This window comes from Cricetulus griseus (assembly GCF_003668045.3).
Source record: "Cricetulus griseus strain 17A/GY chromosome 1 unlocalized genomic scaffold, alternate assembly CriGri-PICRH-1.0 chr1_0, whole genome shotgun sequence".
NCBI lineage: Eukaryota > Metazoa > Chordata > Mammalia > Rodentia > Cricetidae > Cricetulus > Cricetulus griseus.
This window is the reverse complement of record NW_023276806.1, coordinates 41896724-41923275: the sequence shown is the minus strand read 5'-3', so window position 1 is coordinate 41923275 and position 26552 is coordinate 41896724. Positions and strand designations below refer to the sequence as shown.

The following is a 26552-nucleotide window of genomic DNA, read 5'->3' as shown; positions in this document are numbered from 1 at the left end:
ATGAAAAAGATGAAAAATAACACAGCCCGTAAGGAAACACAAGACAGGGAGAAACCAAATGGAAATTTTAGAATGGAAAAAAATTCAAACTAAATAGTACAATGTGGAGAAGAGAGACTCGATGAATGGGAAGACAGAACAACAGAAATTACCCTCTCTAAATACCCAAGAGAAAACAGACTAAACACCTATACTCAGCAAAATACTCATGCTAACAGAGTCCAGGAGGGAAGAAAGAGCAGGACGGAAAGGGGGTTGACAGAAATAATAGTGGCAAACTATTTTCCCCAAACTGTTATTTCCAAATTGTCAAGGCACAAGCTGAAACACCTGAGGAGCTGAGCAAATATATAAATATGACAGGAAAAACTCCATATCATGACATGTGCAGTCAAAATTCTGGAATGGGCCATCAAGCTGGCTGAGCAGATAAAGGCTGCTAAATGAGGCTGACAACCTGAGTTCCATCCCCAGGGCACATGGAAAGGTCCACCAAGTTGTCCTCTGATCTCCACACACATGCTGTGGCACTCACACAGGTACACACACTTGCCCAAACACAAAAAAATAACAATAAATTCCTTAAGTTCTGAAAACCAAAGGAGAAAAATAAAAACCTTAAAAACAGATGACATCATCTATGGTGGAAAATATTGAAAATGACAACAGACTTCTCAGCAGTAATTGTAGAGGACAGGAAAGTCTCAAGCAGCTTGCAAATGAAAAAAAAAGATTTTTCATGAATAACGAAAAAAATCAAGACATTCTCAAAATACAGGAAAATTAAAAGAACCAGCAAATCTATTCTTAAAGAATCTCTAGGGCTGGAGAGATGACCCAGGGAGTAAAGCAGTAGCCATGCGAGTATGACTCTGTGAGTTCAAATCTTCAAAGCCCACAGAAAGCCAGGCACCATAGTGAACACCTGAGCTCTATTGTGGAGAGATAGAAAGCAGAGACAGGAGAATCCCTTAAAGTATGAAGGCCACCCAGCCTGACACACACAGCAGCAAGCAAGAGACTTTGTCTCAAACAAGGTGAAAAGCAAAGAGAACACCTAAGGTTGACCTTTAACCTCCAGTGTGTGCCATGGCATGCACGCACACATACACACACACACACCACTCAAGAAAATCACTGTAAGACTTTACCTAAATCAAAAGAAAGAGGAACTTTAGAACAACATGGAGGAGCAACTGTTGCAGTAAGGGGATAATAAGGGTGAACAAAGTGGACCTTTCCTTCTTTTTACATTCTAATGATGACAAGTGAAGCAGGGCTATGACTCCCTCTATTATGGTTCTAAATGTTCATTGGTGAGACATCTAAAATAATTATAAATGGTGAGGGTTTAAGCCAGAAGTAAGCTAACATTTCCTTAGACACCACACAAACGTGTAAGATGGCAGCATTTTAGATAATGATTAGATGGCAGACAGAGGGTGGTGACAGTAAACAGTAGGTAAGTAGAGAAGTAAAGTTAGGAAATAGATGGATGGATGGATGGACGGACAGATAGATATGATTGATAGGTAAGTACAATACATCAAAATTTGTAGGGTAGATCCTCAGAGAAATGAGTTCCAGGACACACAGAGCGACATAATGAGCCCGTCTCAAAAAAACAAAAAAACAAACAAAAAAAAAAACAGACAAACAAAAACCTTAACTACACATGTTAGTAAGGAATTAAAATGTCTTGAATCAATGTTCGCAGCCATACCTTAAGAATTCACTCAGAGAAGAGCAGAGTAAACCAAAAACAAGTGGAAGGAAATAACAAATGTGAAACGATAAATCAATGAGGTTAAAAACAAATAAAATATGTAGAGTGGAAAAAAAAAAAATCAATGAAACACTGAGCTACATACTGAGTTCCACATCAGCCTGGGCCACAGAGAGAGACTTTATTTCAAGAAAGTGAGAAACAGAAATAGCAAAAAAAAAAAAAAAAAAAAAAGAAAGAAAGAAAGAAAGAAAGAAAAGAAAATAACATTTAAAAATTAATGAAACAAAAAAAGCCGATTAAGGAGGTATAAAAATAAACTTCTAACCAGACTAACAGAAAGAAAAGGGCCCAAATGGCATCGGGGATGAAGCTAACCACAGGTAGCACACCTCTACCTAAAGTTGCAGATCCTGAGCTGCCCTGGGTTTAGATTTTCAGATCAGGGATGCTAGACCATATACAAATACTCCCAAGTTTGAAAATCTTGGAATCTAAAACATGGAAGAAGTCAAGGGAGTACTGAAATAACAAGTGTCAGTGTTAGGCAGGCATAGTGATACACACCTACAATCCCTGCATTCAGAAAGATGGAGAGGTCAAGACCAGCCTGGGTAACACAACAAAACAGTCTCAAAAAGAGAGAGAGAGAATTAACATGGATTATATATAATCTCTTCCTGTAATAGAAGAGCAAAAGCAAGAAGACCCAGGGACCTTACTCCTTATGAAGCTGGTATTAGCCAAACACAGCACATACACACAGAGAAAGTGTATTCTACCACTTATGAATATAGACATAAAAGTCCCTACTATCAAAATGACATCAAGTGGGATTTACAGACATGCACAAAAGATTGCATACCATGACCACATGGGGCTTATTCTAAGAACACAGGGCTCGTCCCATATCCAAAATACAATCTACAAAACCCAACGTGTCAACGGGCTAAGGAAGAAAACTGCAAGCCAGGTTAGTGTTGTTCAGGTAACACTGCTCTCAGGAGCTTGGGCCTGAGGGCCACAAATCTCAGTCCAGCCAAGGCTACTCTAGAATAACGTGGGTGACAACACTGGACTCTTGTCTTTAAAAGAAGGGAGGAGAAGAGGAAAAGGAAGAGGGAGAAGATGAGGATGGGGATGAGGGAAAGAGGTGGTGAGGAAGAGTCTTGGTTAAAGCCATGAGCAGAAAAAGCTTTTGAAAAAATTTAAAATCAATACTAACTCAGAAAAACAGAAATATAGGGAATGTCCACAAATTGGTGAAGAACATCTTCATGAAACCTCCAACAGTTCATACCAGCTTAATGATGAATGCCTGGATCTGCACCCTGACTTCATGAGGAGGGAGGATGCAGAGAAAGACAAGGGGATGTTTTAGTCTACACAGCAAGAGTAGAAACAGAAGGATACAGACTGGAAAGGAAATAAAACTGTACCATTGGTGGATTGCATCACTATATATGTAGAAATCCCCTGCCCCATCTCTAACAGACACAACCATGTGCACATACAAGCACATCCACATGCACAGGTATGCACACACCCCTCCTAGTTTTTAGGCTAAAAAATACACATAAAAAAATCAACTGGTTTTCTACTTACCCATAATGAACTGGTGGTATGGAAATCTAAATAACATTTAAAATCATCAAAACAAATACTTATATGTAAAGCAAACAAATAAGACGTGAATTCTGAACACTGTACATTGCCGATGAAACCAAAACAGATTGAAGCAAACAGAGAGATAGTTTTATGGATCCCATCATTAGTCAAGATTCAACATTTAGCACTCTGGTACCAAAATGCCAGCAAGACTGTTTGTAGGTACAGGTAAGATTATTTTCAAATGTATGCGGAAAGAAGTCACACGAATGATATTTTGAACAAAGAAGTGAAAACAACACTCACATGTTCACATAAAAGCCTGTACATCTCCAATGGTAATAGCCAACAGCTCTGAACAGTTCAGGTGGCCTTCAGCATGACAATAGGTATGTCTACATCAAGGACTACTGCCCTTGAAAACAAATGGTACTGATTTGTGCAACATCACGAGGAACCTCAAAGAACTGCACTTGATGGACAGCACCAATCCCCACAGTTATGCACGTTTTTATAAACTTCCATAAGATTACTATTCTTTACTTGAGACAGGGCCTCACTGTGTACCCTAGGCTGCCCTCAAAGCTGGGCTGCTCCTGCCTCAGCTTTCTAAGTCATGATTGAGACTGTATGTGTGTACCACAACGTCCAGATTGCATAAACTCTTGAAATACAAAACACAGGAGAACACCTGAGTAGTTGCCAGCAGTTTAGACAACAGGGGTAGGAAGAAGTGGGAGCGGCGAGGGATCCTGGTGAGAGAAAATGCTCCACCGACCACACCAACATCCACATCCTGGTCAAGCCACACTGTAGTCCAGAAACAGTCAAGGATTTGAGGGAACAGGCAAAGGACACACTGAATCTCTTACTACTATTTCCAACTGTATGCTAATTAACAATTACCTCAAAATAAAAATTTTTGATCACTCTTCTATTGAAAACCTTCACTGAATTTTTATAATCCCAGAAAATAAATAAATTAATAAATAACTTAGGAGACTAAGTGACCTGACCTCTTTATCTTCTGTTATCATCTAATAACATCCCTTTTCACCCAAGGACCTCCCATACATTGTCATGGACAGGCATTGTTCCTTCAGTGAAACCCTCCAGGCTGCATTGCCCCATGGGGAATGTAAATCACTATCACTGATACGGAGAACAGTATGTACAGTCCTCGAAAGAAAAAAAATTAATAAGCTCTAAGTAACTCAAGACTGGGCCAGTAAGTTAAAGTGATACCTGCATGCCTGTGTTCACTACAGCATAATCGACAGTAACCAAGAAATCAAACCAAGCATCCACCCATGCAAAGAAAGCAGGGTATTCTGCAATCGCATTTGATCCTTAAACAAAACAATAAAACAAAGCAGAAGAACCTGGAGGACTTTATGTTAAGTGAAATAAGCCAAGAACAGAAAGGCAAATACTGCAGTCCCTCACTGTACGAAGACTCTGAAAGGTCAAACTCACAAAAGCTGAGAGTAAAGTGATGACCACCACGAGGCTGGGGATGAAGGGGCTGGGAGATGTTGACCATAGAATGCAGAATTTTAGTGAGGAGGAATATGCTCTACAGGGCTGTGGTTCAGAATGGTGTCTCTGGTTAGCAGCAATGTACACATGAAAACTGCTGAACAAGAGGAGTTTTCAGTGTTTGTGTCATATTGCATGACCATATGTGAGGTGATGTATCTTTTAATTAGCTTAATTAGCTATTCCACAATACATACACACATTTCAGATCATTGTGTATACCATACACATTTATGATGTTGACTTGTCAGATTAAAAATTAAACCAAAGTTAGAAAATGAAATCAGAAAAAGTTTTTAAGATTTCCCATGATTTGCACTTTCTAATGCGGCCCCTAAGCACTATCTACTTAAAGCTGTCTTCTCCTCCACCCCCACCCCAACCCCATTCTTCTTTCCTGGTTTATTTTTCTGCATGGCATCCATCAGAGCAGCCGTTTAATTTATACATTTGTCTGTTCACACATTTTTCCTCAACCCCAAAGTATGAGATCCATGGGTCAAAAGCCAGGCCATCACTTTTACTGCAACTTCCCGGGTACCTACATAGTGGCTTTCAATAAATGTTCATAAGAGGAAGGGAGGAAAGAGAGAAGGCAGGGTGGGAAGGAGGAAAGGAAGCGTCCTGCAGTGTCTGACAGGAAAATGAAAGATTACTGAGGAAAACCCAAAACCTAAAGACATTTGTAACCACAAATGTCAAAAATGCTAAATGTGGTGCTAAATGTCCCCCAAAGGTCTATGACGTTGGTCCCTAGCCCATGGGACTGCCAGGAAAGGAAGGACCCTTTAGAGAATGGGATATAGAGGGAAGTTAAGTGATGGGGGCACCCTTCCCAGCCATAATCAGGTGGGGCCAGCTGTTTTGCTCCTCCATTCGCCCCCTGCTAGGATACACTGCCTTGCAGCTCACCCAAAACCAACAGGACCAAGTAATCCTGGGCTGACACCTCAGAGGCCCATGAGTTCAAATAAATCTTTCTTCTTGGGAGGCTAATTCTTAGCAGGTGTCTGCTAACAGCATACAAAGCAGAAAATAACTATTCCGAAGTCCTCTCATTACAAATGTAGAAGTGCATGATGAAAGAAAGATAACTCTCTTCTAAGTTGTTTACATTTAACAGAGAAAGCCTTTGGTCAGCTCTCAACAGCAACAGAGGAAGAACAAAAGAAAAATCGCTGTTAACACAAAACTGCCTAGGAGAAAGCTCAATGCTATGTTTAAAGAGGCAAGAAGAAGGCATTTGAGATAAAGTTCCTAAGCCTAATAACAGGAAGTGGGGGGGGGGCGGTAAGAAAACATGTCTATCCAGTTCAGCCCTTCAGATTCCCATGCTCTTATATTTCTCCAAAGGCCAGAGGCCTGTATTGCCTCTCATTCTGCTCCCGAAGCCATGCAAGCCCTGCACCAGTGCAGACTTCTGCTCATCCCCTCAGCCACCAGACCTCCAGAAACTGCTAGTCAATACTCCTAAGGCCCAAGGCATACATACACAACAGCTCCATCACAGGTATGCATCCAACAGATGGTGCAAGCAAAAGACACAAGCTAGCCAACACTGAGAACAACCTAAACACGCATCAAGCAAACAAAACATCACATAGTCAAACATTCTAATGTTACACAGCAATGAACAGTCATGTTACCAAATAGCCTCAAAGAGTGTGGAATTTAAAGTGCTAGACACACACGCTGCTTGGCTCTGCTCAGACAGGGCTCAAAAGCCTGCACAATCCATCCATGGTGTGACGAGTCAAAACAAGTCTCTTTGGCAGAAGAACTGGGTGTCGAATGGTGAAGAACACAAGACCGCCTGGTTGTGGGGTGCTGGTGTTTTCTACTTTTTGGGCATGGGAAGGTTATACGGGCAGATTGCTTTGTTAACTTGCTGATGTCTCAAACATCCATCTTATTACAGTCCATGGATGATAGCTGTCGCTCTATGTTTTATTACACTGGGTTTGTTTGGGGGGGGGGGTGGTTTGTTTGTTTTTGTTTTTGCTTTTTGAGATAGAATATATATATTTCTCTATGTAGCCCAGCAGGCCTTGAACTAGTGATCTTCCTGCCTCAGAACTCTGAGTTTTGGGGTTGCCATGCACTGAAATAGTGCCTTGTTTATCTAGCCTTCACTCTAGACTGAAACAGTGGCCTACGTGGAACGCATTAAGATACGGACAGGACTTGCTCTCTCTTGTCCTGCAGTGCTCAACACGTGTCAGTGAAGCTCTCCTTGACCTCCCCATGCAGAGAGGTCTCCTCACTCCTACTTTTCACCCACTCCACCCGTTTCTATCACATCTTCATAGCACTACCATCAAACACCACCACATACCCACCCCTTGCATAGCTCTCCCAGTGGAAAGGAAAGGGTCCTAAGATCCTTGGCTGAGATGTGCACGACTACACCTTGGAAGCAAGAAGACAGCCTGGTAGAAGCCTCACACAATACGCAGCTGTTGGATGAATGTGTGTCCCAGGTGTACCAAGTGACAGCTCCCAGGGTCAACACCACACACAGGCTAGGAAAAGGCAAAGCAGAAAGGAAGGGCCAAAGAGGAGAGAGCAAGACAGTAAAAGGTTAAGTTTGATACTTGGCAGAATAGCCCTGGACCACAATACTGAAAGAGACTGCCTAAGAAAGACTGGGAGAACCGGTGAGCCACACAGACATTATTCCATGCAAGTTTAAAACACCTCACAAAGCATTAACAGGCATAAGAGAAATCTACCTTCTGAAGGTTCTGATCCAAGCACTACAATACTTAGCTATGGAAGTAGGTCATTCCCGCACTTCAGTTGGCAAAGGCAGATACTTGGGAAACTGTAGTATGACTCACATCGAAGGATGTTGCCAAAGTCTTATAGTGTATGCACCTACACATGAAAGGTGTTGCTTCAAGCCAGAGTACAGGTGCCTCATGACCCTAATTTCTTCTGGTACCATTAGGGTGACAAGGCACCTGACTCTTAAGGCAGAGAAAAATGGGGTGATTTTTCTCTGCACTGGGAGATGGACATGATCAGAAAAGGAGGAAGTTGGTAGACCCTGAAGAAGGAAACAAAGTGACCTGAAACAGTGGTGTCCTGGGTCCTGCAAGCTGCGACTAGCAGAGAGCCTGGAGCAAGTAGTATGCCTTTTGAAGGAGCATTCTTCCAACTGATCATTTTGAGACTGAGAAAATGGCTTAAGGAATTAGGTTTAGGAGTGCTTGGGTTTTGAGTTTTGAACCTAGAGGCCACTTATTCCACATTACCAAGCAATTAGTAGAATAGGCACATGGCATACACCCCATGCTGCAGATGCATAAAATGCACAACAGAAAACTAGAGGAAGCCTGTGGTTGGGAGTCTCATTAAGAATAAAGCCCTAACAACAGATTAATTATGTTTGTTCCCATGGGGGAGAAACTAGACACTTCTGTCTCTTTAACAACCCTATTTGTGCGGAGCTTTTCTTTAAAACTCATTACACAGCCATCTCTGGTTTTCCTGCTCACTTCCCTGTTAGCAGTTAGTCCCGGTAGGATTGGTAAACCAATAATCCCCCGGGCTCAGAACTTCTTAATCATCTCAGATGTTAAAAGCTTCCTTGGAACATCTTTCTTACTTAGGATGTCTCATCCAAACTAAACTGATTTAAGGCAGAATGGAATCATTCTATGGAAAAGAATGCTAGTCAACAGAGACATTCTGACAGAAATGACAGAAAAGAATGAAAGTAACTGCATTAATATAGGAGTGCCTGACAGTACGTTAGAATTGGACCACGCCATTTCCTCACCCTGCGAGGCCGGAAGTGTTGCTCGATGGTTAGCGCACTGGTCTAGCATGCCAAATGCTCTGGGTTCAGTCCCCAACACCATGTCACACCTTGTCATCCCAGCCCTCAGAAGGCAGAAGCAGAGGCACCAAAGTTGTCCTCAGCTACATACTGAGGTCAAGACCAAACAGAACTGTTTGAGACCTTACCTCAAAACAAACCAAAACTTCCCTCCTCCTCCTGTTTTGGGGAAAATGGACGTAAGTGCATTTTAAGGGGAAAGCAGCTGTTCCATAAAGAACATTCTTACAAATTTATCTCTCTACCTGGTTGCCTGGGGATGGATGAAAAGCCAGAAGTACAAATGAAGACCCATGTCTTCCAACTAGTGAGCATGAAGCTGGCACCGACCTTGGCCAGGATGAAAACCTCATGAATCTTACCTTCTCATTCCTCGATAACCTTCTTGCATGAATCCAGAAATTGCAGTTTCACTAGCAGCTTGGTCGTGTCACTAAGCCCAGTGACTGACCCCAGTTTGTGAGGGTTTTTTTTTTTTTTTTTTTTTAAGTCAGTCTGCTTTTAGACACGCAAACAAAAGAAAGGAATGAGCAGTGCCAGTGGGATGACAGGAGAAAATTGCACTGTAGCCACATCATAGAATGACAGAAAAGGGGTAGGCAGGGGTGGTGGTGTTCTTCTCCCTGTCATCTGATCTCAGAGATATAAAGTACAAGATCAGAGCACCTTAGCTGTCAAGTCAACAATAGTCCCCTGCAGTGCCGCCCTCTCCAACAATGCAGTCGTTTTATAATCTGTCCACAGCCAGGGAACAAAAGGAAGGAAGGATCGGAAGGAAATGCAGTCATAGGAAGGGTACTTACTCTTCCAGGAAGTGCTGCTGGGGTCCGATGATGGAGCCTGGTCGGCAAATTCTGATCCAAGCAATTATTTCAGCATGTGTAAACCTGTAGTGTTTCATGACATAACAGGCTATCAGAGTCCCAGTTCTTCCCAGACCAGCTGTAAAAAAGGGGAAACAGAAGCAATGCAAAATGTAGCCACTGTACCGACAAAAACAGGGGAACGACCCTGTCCACTGACTGTAGTGGATTCCAGCTCAACAACAGCAGCAATGGCTGATGTTATATCTCTCGTGTAAAAATATACATTTTTCCCTGCAGGAAGTGGTGGTGCACACTCCTTACCCTTTAATCCTAGCACTCAGGAGGCAGAGGCAGGTGGATCTCTGCGTATGAGGTCAACCTGGTCTACAGAGTGAGTTCCAGGACAGTCAGCATTACACAGAGAAACCCTGCCTTGAAAAACCATGTGTAGGGGGCCGGGGTGTGCATTTTTCAGACTAGAGATGTAATTTAATGGCAAAGTATCTGCCAAGCATGCATAACACCCCTGGTTCAATTCCTAGTGCCAAAGAAAAGGGAAAAACCACCGAAAACAAAACTACCTACATTCCTTACCCAATGGAAAGTGTAAAATGAAGTTGCCCTACATTTTAGGGTAAGAAAGTAGCATGATAGAAACAAGTGGATCTGGCAGAGAAAAGTGGTTGGGAGGGCAAGAGAAGGGTGAGCAGGAGAAGGATGGAAGGAGGCCAAGACAGGCTGGGATACAGCGATAAGGAACAAGGGATGGATTAGAAAGACATTGTGGTTGGGTCATAGTGAATTTTAAAATGACTAAAATTTCTAACCTTGAAATTCATTCTTGAAAGTATTTCATTAGAAAAGTAAATAGAAAAATAAGGTAGGGCAGCCTATGCTTGTAACCCTAGAATGGAGGTGCTGCTCTGGTCCAAGGCAGAGGCAGGAGGATCATGAGGGTCAAGGCCAGCCTAGATTAAATAGTGGGTCCCTATCAGAATGAAAGAGGCAGGAAGAAGTTGGGGGTTGGGGTGGGGAGACAGGGAGAGAGAGACAGAATCTACTTAATAGCTTTGTTTATGAATAGTCTATGGCTGGGGCTGTAACTTAGTGGTAGAGAGTTTGTTTTGCATGCATGAAGTCCCAGGTTCAATCCCTGGTGCTCCAATAAACAAATAAAACCACTGACTTAAAAAAAAAGAAACAGAATATTGCATTTTCAAGGGCCCCTTTGTCAGCTTTCTTTGGCCAAAAAAATGAAGATAATCTAATCTCCCAGCATTATGAAATGCACAGTATTTAATGGACATTAAACAGCAATAATATCCAATGGTGTAATATACACTATTGCTTATCAATTTTTAAACCCAATCTAACTAAAGAAGTATTAAGATGTAGAAAACAATTGTCTTTAAATCAGTTTTCTGTAGTTATTTTAACTAAGTTGCATTTACCTATCTGTAGTGCACATGTGCATGTAGGGATTAGACAGCAACTTTCAAGAGTTGTTTATCTCCTCCACTATGTGGATGCCAGGCATCAAACTCAGGTGGGCAGGCTCTACAGCAAGCGTCTTTACCTGCTGAGCCATTTTTATATTACTGCTTCCCAGGAGCATCTATAGACATTCTATTTCTAATTGCCCACCCTGAAATTGCACTGCTATAGGTATGTATACCCTGCTTGTAAATCTGCACTTTATGGAGGAAAAAATAAAAGAGGACTTTAGCCAACACAAGCAGTTTACCCACTTGAAAGCAGTACTGCTTAGAATGCACATCAGTCATGAATGTGAAAGGACAAAGGTCACCTTCGTCAACCATGAAACTGAACGGACAAACCATAGTCACGTTTATGCCCTTAGTTACCTGGTGCTGCCTTCCCGTTCATCTTTCCGTTTTAAAAGCATATAAACACTGCTGTTAGATGAGATGTGTGTGTCTGTGTGTGTGTGTGTGTGTGTGTGTGTGTGTGTGTGTGTGTGTGTGTGTGTGTGTGTGTGTGTTCTATTTACCTCAAGCACCCTTTATCCCAGATCACACATCAACTTCCATAAGAGGGTAAAGTTAAGCATAGTCCCACCGGACTCTTGCTTTAGCATGGAGAAACTGTTAGAATAATTCTCCGGATAGCTGGCAAAGCTACTGTGACAGCATGGAGAAAAAGCAGAGCAGGCACCAGAACCAGCGGGCCTACCGTTCCCAGTTTGGGTCCCTGTCTGGAGAGGATCTGGGCTTCTACTGGAGACTCCCCCAACCATTCCTCAAGCAGGGGAGCTGGCTGGTGTCCCAGAGTCAGGTTCCTAATCCTACTCACACCCAAAAGGTGGTGCTGCAAATTTTCAAATTTCTCTGAAACTGAAGTTGCTTCCCCCTTTAGAAAGGAGTCTATAATTTTAGGTCTATAAAAAGAACCTACTTAGCACTCAGTAGTTGGGCGCTCTTACCACAGTGAACAGAAGAGGAGTACTTCACTAAGTTTCTATTAAAACTTTAACAAAAATGTTAAAGCATCTGTAATTAACGGGCTCCCTGGCACAGCCTGACAAGGGCGCAAGGTGCTCTATTTATATATACCAAGTGCCTTAGACTGTCAGTCCTTTTACTGATTCCCAATAGGACATCAATATGCCCACAACAGAATAACAGCACTGCTGTATTTTAGATTAATATTAACGCTAGAAAATGTCTCAAATTCACCGCCATTCCTTTAATCAACCACAGACACTGACTTACAAGTTTCAGACCTTTGCAACAAGGCTGTGTCTAATGCCTCTGTGTGACCCTATATGTTGACAAGTGACATTTTCATTCTCTCTCCAGTCCCCATGGGAGTTCATTTAGCAAAGGATAGGAGACTCGCTTCCACCTCTTTTTAGTTCAATTAAAACACTAAGTACTGCTTGAATCTCCTGAAAATTAAGCCGATTTAATCAGGGCAGATGTCAAAGTAATTAGCAAGCCTAGGTAGTTAAGTACGCCATTAAAAATAAAACATCTGCAATTAAACCAAAGGTGTGATCCTTATAAGAGAATCCTACACGCATGAACGAGTGGGGAAGAAGGAGCCACCTCCTATTTAAATAACACCACATGTAAATGTGACTTTCCTCTACAAGAACTCACTTCAACACTTTATAAACGGGATACTGGAAATACGAGGGAGAAAACACCTCTGCGATTGGTAAAAATGCATATACATTTCTTAAGAGGTCAACATTCATAAGTAAGTGATATATAGAGAAAGCCTGTAACAAGAATATTTAACCTAGAGTTTTTATTACCCAGTATTTCTTAGATGTAACATGCTATCAAGAGAGACACTACGTTTAAATGAAAGCTGTGTCTGGAAAACACTGTTTCCTTGGAGTCATCCACCACCTCTGGCTCCTACAATCTCTCCACCTCCACCTCCACTTAGATCCCTGAGCCTGTGTGTGTGTGTGTGTGTGTGTGTGTGTGTGTGTGTGTGTGTGTGTGTGTGTGTGTGTGTTTGTGGTGGGGAGGGATTAAAAAGACATCTCCTATACTACAGAATGCTCCAGAGTAGCTCACTCTCTGCACTTGTGGATCCCTGGTCATTCCCATCTTCAGCAAGAACTAGACTGATGCACATGGAGACTGGGCTATCACACACTTACACAGAGGCTGGGCCAGCATTCACTCACACAGAAGCTGGGCCATCACACACTCACTCAGAGGCCGGGCCATTACCACTCACACAGAGGCTGGGCCGGCACTCAATCACAAGACCGGCACACTGGTCAAGCCAGGAAGGGCCCAGCTCTGAGGGGTAAGTAGACACAGGGTCCCACCCTTAACCAAGAATCAATTTGTAATTGACACCCTTGGCAAAGGGCAAATCAGTGTTCCCCAGTCTCACTGTATGTATTAACCACCCTTGGGGCAGGTTCCTTCCCCAGAAGTAGTTGGCCAAGTTTGTTGTTGTTGTTGTTTTGCTTTTTTTGTTTTTTGTGGGGATAGGGGGCTTTTGTTTCGTTTTATTTTGTTGGAGCTTTTCTTTTTTTTTTCTTTTGTCTCACTGGGTTTTTGTTTGATTTTCATTTTTTGTTTTCTTGTTGTTTTGAGAGAGAAACAGAACATGAAGTCGGGTGGGTAAGGAGGTAAGGAGGAGAGAAGGTGTTAGGGTAGGGACATGATAAAAAAATTACATGAAAAATTTTTAAATAAAAAAAAATGAAAGCTTTGTCTTTTCTACCTTGAATTTGTTGATCCAAAATATGGCTTATAAACATACAGATAGATACATGAACTTGTAATAGTAAAACTGACTAGGGAAAGGGCCAAATTAATTTCGTAGGAAAAATGCTGACTTTTTTTTTTAATAGAAAACTGAGCTTTGAAAGAGTTGATAGAGTATCTCCTACTAAACCTTTGCTGCCACAATCCACGAGCCCTCAGGCTCTGCTCACACTTGAAATACGTGAAAGGTGGGCAGGGTTAACAATATGGGAACACTATGTTACCAGAGTTAGGGTCAGAGCCTGGACCCCAAGGGCACCACACACACACACAAAATGGTCAGGTTCATCCGCAGGGGTCTAATTAAAGATAAACTTCAGAGTAGACGTTAGAAAAGTCGATGCTGCAGTGGGGAGAGGAACAAAGAGGTCCAGTGACCCCTGAAGACCTGAAAAGTGATCCTGATCTGACAAGTTGTCAAGTCATGTGAAATACCCCTCCTCCCCCCTCCACACACACACACACACACAACACACACACACACACACACAGAGAGAGAGAGAGAGAGAGAGAGAGAGAGAGAGAGAGAGAGAGAGAGAGAGAGAGAGAGAGAGAGAGCTCCCTCTAGCTGGCACCAGACTGCAGCCTTTTCCTTCTCCCAGCATGAAATGCCTGAGGAAAATCCAATTTCTTGGGGTTCATTATCTCAACAGCCTGATAGCCAAACACAGCAGGCACAAGGTTCTATTTAGTGTCTTCCTTCCTGCCCGGAGGGTTACAATAAAACAAACTTAGGTGGCTGTGAAACACATTCACAGAGCATCTAACAACCCAAAGGACTGTCCTGCAAGCCAGGGTCTGTCCCTCACGAAGAGGGCGAGGGCAAGGGCGAGGGCGAGAGAAGAGTTGCGTCAAAGGTGGGTGCACCCCGACTTCGGGAGCCATCCCTAAATCGGGGGCCACGTGCGTGCGGTTCCCTTCCCTCTCTTCCAGGCCGCTGGTAGAATGCAGCTTCGCATTGCTGCTACAGCTCACATGTTCAGCAAAGTTCCTCCACCTACTCAAATCTTAAACATAGAAACAAGGGCCTACAAAATGGTATTTTAATTTCTGTCAGAAAACCAAAGCCACACTGTCTGAATAAGGCAGTTACAGCAGCGCTCCGCACATGAAAAGAACTGTACCATCCCCAACACCTACTGGCCGATTTGCATAAAATGCAACAAAAACCCTTTGTGGACCCAAAGCCATGTGAGCAGCGCCACCTCGCGGCACTGTGAAGAGCTGCGGGTGGCGAACTAGAGGCTCCGTTCCCAGAAGGGAGATGTCTCTGTGGTGATCTTGAGAACACCAAACTGGAAAACCAACAGTGGAACCCGAGCTTCTTAGTTTGACGTTTCCATAGCTCTCAAGTTTAACCGGGAATCCTGCATTTTGATTTGTTAAAACTGAGACCTACACTTCCTACACTCTGAACGATCCCAAAGTGTCCATTCCAGAGGCTTGGTATTCCCTTGCATAGCTAAGTCTTCCAGTTAATCCTGAGATATCCCCACATCAAGTAATGGGTGGGAAGACCTTCCACTCTATAAGACTTCGGAGACGGGCAGAGTGAGGGTAGAAGAGGATAGAGAGGAGCTAGGACGATGATCAGTAAAATGCCTGCCAAGAAAGCATGGGTCCTGGGATTAGAGCCCCTAGATCCACAATACCAACCAGGCACTGTAATGGCCTCCTGTAATCCAGGTGCTCGTGAGTGGGGAGGGTGGAGACAGCAGAATCCCTGGCACTCCCAGGCAAATCATTGCAACCAAAAAGGCAGGCTCCTAGTTCAGTGAGAGACCCTCTCTAAAAAATTGGAGAGTGACTGAGGAAGACACACTTGCTATCGAACTCTGGCCTACACACTCATGAACACACACACACCAACACACACACACCACAGAAGCCTAAATATCAGATGGTGAAAGAGTATAGAGAAAAGATAATCAATTCTGAAGGGAAAGGGGACAGGGGACCAACAACATTTACCTCTTGACACAGTCCCCTATGGAAAGAAGAAGGTCTTTTCCAGCCTACGGACACCCCTAGGTTAGCCCCCTGCTTATGATGTGCAGAGTCAATGAGCCTGGGCTTAGAAAAGTTAAAAGTGCAAGCACTGGCTTGTCCAGAAAGCCGGGTCACGACCAAGGCGGTTAATCCTTCCCTTAGAAAGGGATTATTAAAATAGGCTCATGTTTCAACTAATACGAAAGAAAACCATCCCACTGTTTTCTATCACCGCCAGGCCTTGCTTAGGTGGGTTCGGGCTCGCCCTTCCCAAGCACAGCTGGACCCTGAGACCTCGAGCACACCTTTGCAGTGGACCGCAATCGCCCCTTCCGTATTCTCGCAGATGTTCAGGAACCTTCGCACGATGTTGTCACTGGGGGTGCTGCCATCTATGAAGAACAGGTCGTAGTGCTCGAAGCCAGCATCTGTGAAGCGCTTTGCCTCATAGATCTTTTTGTTCAGCCTCACGATTGCAGTCACGTTGTTCTTTTTGAAATACGGAAAGTAGGCTTCAGGGGCATGAAGAGGGTAACCTATAGGCAAACAGGTGCAGTCAGCAGAGAGCCACAATCCATCTCACTAAAGTATTCAAATCTCACTGCTTAGGAGGAATGGGTGTTTTGGGAGAGTGTGAAAGGTCACAGAGAAGCCGTCAAAGCAGCTGCGGGTGACCTAGAAGCAGCAACAAGGCAAATGAAAAACCTTCTGTGTGTATTGGAAAGAATTCATTAAATATGAAAATAGCAACTTCTAGAATATGAATACTGGGAACACCATTTTGGAGCCCCCACACAAAGGCAGTTCTGAAGTCCTAAAATGTGCAGAGTAGTGCTGGGGTGACAGACCAGTATTCCTCCTTGAACACTATTCTTTACTTAACAAATGCATGTCATCTTCAGCTAAAGCTTTTTTGAAGCCAGAGGTACAGTTTCCATCTATAGCACAACACCCCGAAAAACAGAGTTATAATTAATTATCATTTGCAATGTCTAAGCCACAGCATTAAGATTTCTCAAAATTACCTCCTTAAAATAACAGCTGGGAACTGGGAAGATGGTGGCCAAAGGGTCCCATTAGACAAGAGGAATATGGCCAAGCACCCTAGTGTACAACATTCTGACTATAGTTAAAAAGTGTGCTGGACTGGATCCATGTGTTAAACTTGACAGCCACTCCACAGTATATACACATCGTTTTAATCAATCATACGTGTAGCATAAATATATACGTGTGTTTGTGTGTGTGTGTGTGTGTGTGTGTGTGTGTGTGTGTGTGTGTGTGTGTGTGTGTGTTTTCAACTGAAATACTAGCATTTCAAGGAAAGTTAGGGAGTAACTTTTGGTAAACATTTTCTTGACTGTGGGGGAGACAATCTCCGGATTGCCCTGGCATGTTCCCTACTAAGCGAGCATTGCTGGGACATTCATAGGCAACTGGGTCACTGATCTTCTCTTGGCCAATCATCCACAGTGACCGCTGGGAATTTGGATCACTGTAAGCCTTACAGCCCCAAGAGCTAAAAAGACTAATTTCCTAGCACACCAATTACCACCTATCAATCATTCAGCATTTCTCCATTCAGGGGTCACCAATTGCTGGCAGATTCTTGGCAGACCAGGCAAGTGAATGACCTCATGTGGAGTTCACTGGGATGATGGGCTTCAGAGAGTGAGCCAGAGGACTTCCACACTGTACTCCTGGCTATGTGTCCTGCTCATCCTGTCAACTGTGTTTTCTCTAGGCCTCAAGCCAGCCCTTTAATGCTGTACTCTGTAAATCTAAGACCTTGCACTAGTCTATATGCATGTACTTTTCTAGCATCCTACCTGTAAGCTCCCAAAGTAGGAGAGATGACAGGGCGACCAAAGAGAGGCTTTCTCCTCATTCTGTCAGCCTTTCAGCCAGAATTCCCACCTTAGCTGCATGCCGAGCACAAGCCAGATGTCTTCTCTGGCAGCAGAGCCTCTCTCGGGGTGTCCATTCCTCAAGCCCCAAATCTACACAGCCATGAGCATTCCCCTCAGAGCTCTGAGCACCCCCAGAGGCTCCTCCTCCGTGTTCCTCAGTCCTCCCAACCCTCCTTTGCTTCTGTCATCACGCCCAGCCTTCAGGGGGCTCACTGCCTTCTCCATGACCTCCTGCATTCTTCATGGTTGTCTTTCTTGTTAGTCTTCACTGTGACAAACTCTCTGTACTAAATTCCCTGTGTATGCCTGACATCAAGAAATCTGACAACAAACACTGTTAAAGATGTATGGAAAGAGGAGCCCTTCTTCACTGTGGGTGGGGAGCAAACTAGTATTGCCATTATGGAAATTATTCAAAAAATTAAAAATATATATCCAAAGGACTCCAATCCGGCCACAGAGATACCTACACATCCATATTTATGGCTGCCCTATTCACAATAGAGAGGCTTTTGAACCAGCCTAGATGTCCATTAACAGATAAGGGGATAATGAAAATTTGGTACCAATTTGCAATAGGATTTTACTCATCTGTAAAGAAAATTAAATTTGCAGGAAAAAAATAAAGATGGATGGGGCTGGAAAGCATAATATTAAGCAAGGTGACCCACACTCAGAAAACAAAAACCACATGTTCTCTTTCATCTGTGTTTGTAATATATACAGGTATTTATAGAAATGGACATAGATACAAATAAAGCTAGAAAACTAGAAAGAAGACCAAGAGAGGGTGGGAAAAGGGTGCTAAGGAAGCCGAGGAAAGAAGGTCAGAGGGGCACACTGACATTAAAGTGGGAACAAGAGACTAGGGGGAGGTAAACAAAGGGGGTTGGGTGTGGGACAGTAGATGAGATGATGCAGGAATGGGGTATAGGAGTAGTAGGTGAGATGGAGGGATGGGGTATAAAGACAGCAGAGGAGATGATGGAGGGAGGGGATACAGGGACAGCAGAGGAGATGATGGAGGGAGGGGATACAGGGACAGTAGGTGAGATGATGGAGGGATGGGGTATAGGGACAGTAGGTGAGATGATGGAGGGAGGGGATACAGGGACAGTAGGTGAGATGATGGAGGGAGGGGATATAGGGACAGTAGGTGAGATGATGGAGGGAGGGGATACAGGGACAGTGGGTGAGATGATGGAGGGAGGGGATACAGGGACAGTAGGTGAGATGATGGAGGGAGGGGATACAGGGACAGTGGGTGAGATGATGGAGGGAGGGGATACAGGGACAGTGGGTGAGATGATGGAGGGAGGGGATACAGGGACAGTAGGTGAGATGGTGGAGGGATGCGGTATAGGGACTCAAACACACTTTTTTCAAAAATACCTAAATGATATCTAATACCATGTATGCTAATTTTGAAATTTTTTAAATGAGTAAATAACAAACAATTCCTTCTGGCTGGATTTCCTGGCCATGTTTCCCATTCTCCTATATGGCCCCTGAAGATACACTATTTCTTCTGGCTACTGCCCATTTTCTAGTTCTCCAGCCTTCTCTTGCCATTTGTGAGCTACCCCACATAGGCCAATAGATGTCATTTCGGTTCATTTATCAGAACTGGCTCTACTTCCTGCAAGGAGGAGCACTATCTGGTGAGCTTGGCCATGGTCAACAAAAGACAGAGGCAGAACTGGAAGGCAGGATTTACTAATCCCAGCCTGGCTGCATTTGTGCAAACAGGGAGTTTTTTTCCCCTGTGTGGACACAGCAATTTATACACAGAAAGGAGACATGTGCTTTCTACATACAAAAAATCAAGTCTGCTGTCCTGTTGGTTTCCTTGGTAAGATAATTTCCCAACAACAGACTCAGGACAAAGTGGAAATGGCTGCGATTGCCATGAGGAAATAAAAGCTTTTGTACCATATGAGGAATGGCTAAGGGAGGGACTCCAAGTCTGTTTGGCTGTGGCAGCTTCTGGGAGCCTCTGCATAGATTCCTCGCATCCCTTGAACCTTATGATAGCTCCTGCCAAGTTGGATGCCTATCTGCTCCCACTGTCAACAAGGCGCGAGAATTTCTGCCTATACAGAAATGTCCATCTGGAATAGAGCTAACACACCTCAAGTACAAGAGAAAGCATGGATGTCTTTTAAGAAAGCACCTGGGCATACTTGTAAATATATGGTATCGGGACACTGAGATGATGATGATGGTATCAATACCTAATTATTACTGATCACCTGCTGTGTCCCCAGGCACCATACAAAGTGCCCCATATAGATTATCTTGTGAAACCCCACACTTACAGACTATGTAATGCCTGGATAGCTTACTGGTCCACGCACACATAGCCAGGCAGCGTTAAAACCCTTAACTCAGATTCCAGCACCTGAGCCAGTGCCTATTTCATGAAAGGCTCAACTCCACACTATTTGTCAGGATTCTGTGTAAGAGAATAGGATGGGATTTTAAAAACAAGCAAACAAAATAAAACTCTTAAAGTGACTTTTAATTAATTAAGGCCAAGAAATAATCAAAATATCCTATGACTTCTCAACAGGTGTGTGACAGTGTTATCATCGTGTTTGGATAGCAATATGGTTTCCTGGGAATTTACCAGTCTATCCAGGGCTAATGGGTGGCTCGCCCAGCCCTTACTCCATTTCACCACTAGATGGCGATATGGCATCAGTGAGGCACAGGACCCAGAGAGCAAAAGAGCAGGCTAACCAAACACGTTTAACTTCAGAGATAAAAGAGATTTCATTTCTTCCCAGCACTTCGCTTTAAAGTTGGGAAAGTGAAGAAGGCTGAGTTTCATGACTAGTCCATGTGTGATAATTCGTCGGTTAGCTCGGCCGTGATAAAAACATAATTGTGTAGCTGCAAACAGACCTGACTCCTTAAGTTATCTCTAGTTCTCAGAGATGACTGAGATGTCAATTCCCCTTACTGGAAGAGAACTGATGCTCAGAGAAGTTAGCAAGCTCATTGCAGGTCCCGCAACCAGTAAGGGACAGGGGAGCCAGGCTTAAACCTGACTACAAGGCTTCAAATTTCTGGGATTCTCTGTCTCAAGCTTTCCTCCAGCCCTTGGGAGTATGTGATGTGTGTGTTAGAGGGTTGGAGGGAGTGCACACTGTCCATTTAAAAAGTTGTTTTGAAATCTAAAATCCAAGATATGTGTTTCATTCTATAGTTATAATCCATTTAATCGATTTTAATTTATTTAAAAAAAAAAAAAAGGAGGCCTACTCTTGCTCTTTCCCCACTGCCAACACAGCATGAATCAAGGTGGCTCAATAGGTGTCCTAGTTGTTTTGTTCACACAGACACACCCTCAAGACTCACACAATGCCTTCTGCCCAGATCCCCTGATTATAAAGCTAGAAACAGCTATTTGATCAACTATTTTTACAATCGCAGCTTTTCCTTAGCTACCCACCATAGCTAGATTGTAAGACCCTATTGCTGACGACACAACATACTTAGGATGAAGAACACAGAAAAATCAAGCCAGAACTGATTTGGAAACTTTCTCCCTGCTGGCTAACTTTCATAGCATCAGAAGATGCAGGCTACTGAGGAAGAAAAAGTACCAACAGTCTTACACAGCTGTGGACCCTGCAGGCTATAAGACCAACCTGTCAGGCAAGATGTGTCCACTGTGTGTTCAATAGCGCCTGACTCCATGGGGGACCGCCAACAGCTTTCTGTTTGAATTTTAGGTCTGTTCCACAGGAGAGAATCCATGCCTGGTACTGCAAACCCGGTCGAGAGCCTATGACAGGGGAGATTGCCGGCCCCGGGAGGCAAGGATATCTACTGTTGTCATTTGGCTAACTGGACACCTTGTCAAACTGCCTTCTAAACATTTGTTCAAGCCCATAAACGAGTGCTGCTCTCAACCACGGTCAGAGAAGCTGTGGGCAGCAGGCAATGCAGAAATTCATAAATTTGGTTAGGAGGCAGAGAATAAGTTGAGTAATCAGCCCTAATGGGGCATCTATGTCTCTGTCTCTGTCTCTGTCTCTGTCTCTGTCTCTCTCTGTCTCTCTCTGTCTCTCTCTGTCTCTCTCTCTCTCTCTCTCTCTCTCTCAGATGCATGCATGCACACATACACATAACTAAAAATAAAATAAATCTGCTTTTAAAAAATAAAACAGGGTTATAGCTCCACATACTAGAAGTTCAGCATTTAATACACCATTTAATTTTGAAAATTATGAATAAATATTCCTTAGAGTATATTAGCAAAGGAAAAGAACTGTATACAGAAATAGAGGAGGTAATGAAATTGAACAAAAAATCAATAAATGTTTAAGTGGCAAAGGAGAAAACAACCTACCATTTTCAATTTTGCTTTTAGGATGTGGTCCACTAAATGCTAGAAATTTCCCTGGAACAATCCAGTTGAAGTCTCCATTTTCAACTCGCTGGCAGAATTTTGTGGAAAAAAGAAAAGAAAATAGTTTATAATTTTTATGCTATTTAGGAAATATTTTCAAATAAAACCACTTATCATACTATTGGTAGTAGATCAATTTTACATGAAGGAAAATTAATATAAGCTTCAAGATAGATCTGATTTACAAACCACTATTTGTAAATTCACTTAAGAAAAGTTTCTACCCAAATGATGAAAAAAAAAAAGATTGTCTGAAAAAATTATTTGGCTTAAAATAAATTTGTCTCCTGGTCAGTCTACTATCAAATAAGGTGAAGTATTGTTTATTCCAGAAAAAAATAGGCTGGGATAAGAGAAAATGGGAAATATATGCACTTTCATGAACTCAGTAATCAGGCTTTAAATAATGAAAACACTAGATCACAGTAAACACATTGCTTTTTTTTTTTCGTGGTTGTTTATGTTGTTTTTGAGGGGAGAGCTGATGTCTACTTTTGGTACTGATTTAAAGATTGTGAGAAAAGGGGGAATGAAGCTCACTATACCTTAGAACAGTGATTCTCAACCTTCCTAATGCCAAGACGCCATGACCCCCAACCATAAAATGATTTTCGTTGCTACTTCATAACTGTAATTTTGCAACTGTTACGAATCATGATGTAAATATCTGTGCTCTCTGATGGTCTTAAGTGACCCTTGAGAAAGGGTTGTTCAAACCCCGCAAGGTGCGAACCAATAGTGAACCATTTCGAACCACTCACTGCCTTTGAGGTACACCAGAAAGCTAAAGTCTCCTACAGGGGGCACCAATCCCAAACAAAGGCTGGCAATAAGACAGCTGCTTCTAGCTCTAGCCACCCTGGAAAGCTGACTTACTGACAACTAGATTTCATTTCCAGTGAAATCTTTCTTTGAAATGTCGACTATCTTTCCATAAGTTTTTAAATCCTATAAAATCTATCAGCAGGCTGACTGAACGATAATTGTTAGCCTTTGGTCCACATAGAGTGATCATTAGAAAAGGCCTAAAGACCAAGAAAATGAGTCACCTTGCCTTGTTCCAGTACCCCCTCCCTTTTTCTTCCTTTTCTTGAGCTACTAAGCCATCAGGACTGGAACAGGGATTGGGTTATACCCAAGGCTTTGCAGGTGGCTGGGAGACTTCTGTGTAATGCATTACAAATATTCACACCTCCACACACACAACTCCACCCCGGCCCAAGTCTCCATCTTCATCAGGGAAGCAATGTGTTTCCATGTAACAAACTCTCCCTCTGGCATATGGTGAGGGCATCCATGATAGGAGGCTGAGCCAAATAGAGCCTGTACTCTTCAGCAAGTACAAAACGAACGTGAATGACAAGGAGATCAGAGCCTCTACCATTTATATTATCCATTGCCACTTCCATGAAAATCAAAACTTGGGTGGCCAATTTCTTTTCCTAAAATCTTTCCAATCATAAAAGATATCAAAGAAACTTTACATGGAATCTTGAAAATGTATCCACTGTAGTAACCTAGTCATAATAAGCATAGGCTCTTCATGGGACCCTAAAACCTTATAGACATATATAAGCACATGTATAGCTATCTCTCTCTTTTTTTCCATTTTTTATTTAAATTAGAAACAAGATTGTTTTACATGTCAATCCCAGTTCCCTCTCTTTCCCCTCCTCCCATGCCCCCCACTAACACCCTACCTATCCCATACCCTTTCTGCTCCCCAGAGAAGGTGAGGCCTTCCACAGTCATGGGTCTAGGCTCAGAGAGTATCCCTCTATGTGGAATGGGCTCCAGAAGTCCATTCCTATGCTAGGGATAAGTACTGATCTACTACAAGAGGCCCCATAGATTTCCGAGGCCTCCTCACTGACACCCACGTTCATGGGGTCTGGATCAGTTCCATGCTGGTTTCCCAGCTATCAGTCTGGGGACCAAGAGCTCCCCCTTGTTCAGGTCTAGCTATCTCTTTCTGACAATTGGAATAAAGAATCAAATATACAACTTTCCACTAAGAAATTAAACAGTTTCTTCTTTAAATAAAACAGTTTAAATGAATGATCCAATATACCCCCTTTGAGTAACGGGTAAGCTTCATACATTGTAAAATTTCAAGAACAAACATGACTTTCAATTATCAACAGACAAAAGCAATTCCTTGTCAATGACAGAAGGCAGTGGCTCTCTTTCTTCACTATTTCCGTATCCTTGGCCATTCAGGAGGTCAGGTGAATATATTGTATTACATCTGTTCATTTTGATTATAGACATCTGTATGGTTAAATAGTAACCCTTTATAATTAGTCATATGATAGAGGCAGTGAGCTTAAGTCACTGAAGTATATCAGCAAGATAAACTCACTCACACTATCAACCGAATTGTGTTTGCGAACCTACCTACCTAAAATGATAAACATTAGGTAATAGTGGGCTCTATTTAACAGCCTGGGAAAGGTTTGTAGAATAAACAACAAGATTTGGGTCTTAGACTTAAGTTTGAAAGAAAAGTAGTAGCTGACCTAATACAATATAAGACAGCTTTGGTCATGTTCTGTGCCCCTTTCACAGTGACTTCTAGAAATGTTAATGTGTCGATGACAGAATATTTAAAATGACACAATCTGTTTTCCTAACTAAACTTCAAAGAATCTGGATCAGACAGAAACTTGAGGTACTTTCCAGTCCTACAACATTCTGTAAAGAAACATCTAAGAGCTGGTGAGGTGATGACAGTGGTTCTGTGCCGTAAGCTGATGTAAAACTCCCTACTCACCAAACACCAGTTAAAAAAAACTGTAGGTGATCTACACTACACCAACAGACTAACGTCACATTCTAGAATGGATGTGTTTAGATGCTACAGCTCACTGTATTCTAGGATTCTCCAGTCCACAAAAGATTCGATTTCTCTTGAGCAGCTGTTACTATTATTAAAATGGAATTTGACTTATACGCACGCATTTCTACACTTTCAGAAAATATATTTGTGTCTATGGTGTACTACTCACAAATACCTTTTCCAGCCCAAATATTTGGACGTTTTACCATTACCATAGGTCCACAGTAGAAACAAAGTCCTTTCGGCTGATGATGAGACTACTAATATCAGTTGTCTAGCCTAGAAATATGTGTTTTCTATCATTCTATCGTGCATATTTTCCAAGAAAACCTGTTAAGAACTCTAACTTGGTGCTACACACAAAATAGTAAAAGGCATGCTTAGTGCTTTTATTTGGGAATGACAAATGTCAGTGATGATAATAGCAAATAGGAGCTACGTCCCCACCCTGCAAAATGGTACAGCGTGTAGCTCATCCAGACCCTACAATAACCCCAGGAGGAAATCACTGCTACCATCCCTCTATCCGTTAGGGAAAATCTTCACTGAACTTGCTGTATACCTTCCAAGAGGCTCGTCAGAGACGAGGGTGGCAGAAAGAGTGCTCTAAAAACTAAGGTGACAGCTGCAATGTCTTTTCAAAAATTCATCTTAAAGATGTTTTTGCATTTTCATAACCTCTGAAACAATGAATTCGAACTGATAGTACAGCTTCATCACATAAACACAAATAGTGTCATGAAGCTGGACCCCTTGTGAGCTGAAAGCATCATCAATATCTGAGTTATTGGGTTAAAATTAAGTTTCCATTTCCTTTGTCTCTAGATAAGCATCAAACTCCAGATTATTGGTTAAGTTCCGCTTTTGAATGAGAATGTGGTGGAAGAATGGGGCCTATCCAGTGTGGACTGACTGGGGGAGGAGATAGACAGTAGGGAAGACAGACCATGAGCAAGAGAGAGAGATGGGAGAGAGAGACGGAGATTGCTCCAATAGTCCAGGCCAGTGAGCACCACTGCAGACACAACCACAGGCAAATCTCCAGCATGCTTGCTGATGTCATTTTAATGCTCATCAGATGAGGCCTGGGAACAGCAGTAAACACGTTGTTGTTGAAACTTAAAAGCCAGTGTACTCAAAAACACAGAGAGCAAGTTCAACCGGAAGTCGTGAGGTCCTATAATAGCAGGATCCCAGGGTGGGCAAAGAGAACAAAAAGACTTAAAAGTTGGAAAAAGATTACCAGATATGACAAGAAGAAAAATGCAAGAGCCACCACCTTATAACGTGAGGAAGGAAAATGTTTTCACAATTAGAGATTGGCCAGAGTGGCCCAAGGAAGACCAAACCTGGCCTGTTAGGTTTTGGATACTCCTATGCTGGCAGGAACATAGTAGTTATAGAGACCGCATCTCAAATAGTTTGGAAGTTAAAAAGGAGAACATACCTACAACCCCAGCACCTGGAAAGCTGAAGCAGAAGACCTGCTATGAGTTCCAGGCCACCTGGGCTACAGTGAGACCCGATCTCAGAAAAACAAAAAACAAAACACAAAAAGATACGGAGAAAGAAAGCAGGGAAGGGAGAGAGAGGAAAGAAAAGAAATCAAACA

At 42.7% G+C, this 26552-nt stretch overlaps 1 protein-coding gene across 2 annotated transcripts in view; it reads right to left on the bottom strand.

Moving 5' to 3' along the window:
- The window catches only part of Cdc14a (cell division cycle 14A), a 154846-nt gene that overhangs the window by 40082 nt on the left and 88212 nt on the right, over positions 1 to 26552 (bottom strand). For both annotated transcript variants that reach the window (XM_027395580.2, XM_027395582.2), the window contains exons 8-10: positions 22042 to 22129; positions 16077 to 16307; positions 9521 to 9659 (exon numbers count right to left, since the gene is read on the bottom strand). In XM_027395580.2, coding sequence (XP_027251381.1) covers positions 9521 to 9659; positions 16077 to 16307; positions 22042 to 22129 — 458 coding nt within the window. The remainder of the gene's footprint in view (positions 1 to 9520; positions 9660 to 16076; positions 16308 to 22041; positions 22130 to 26552) is intronic.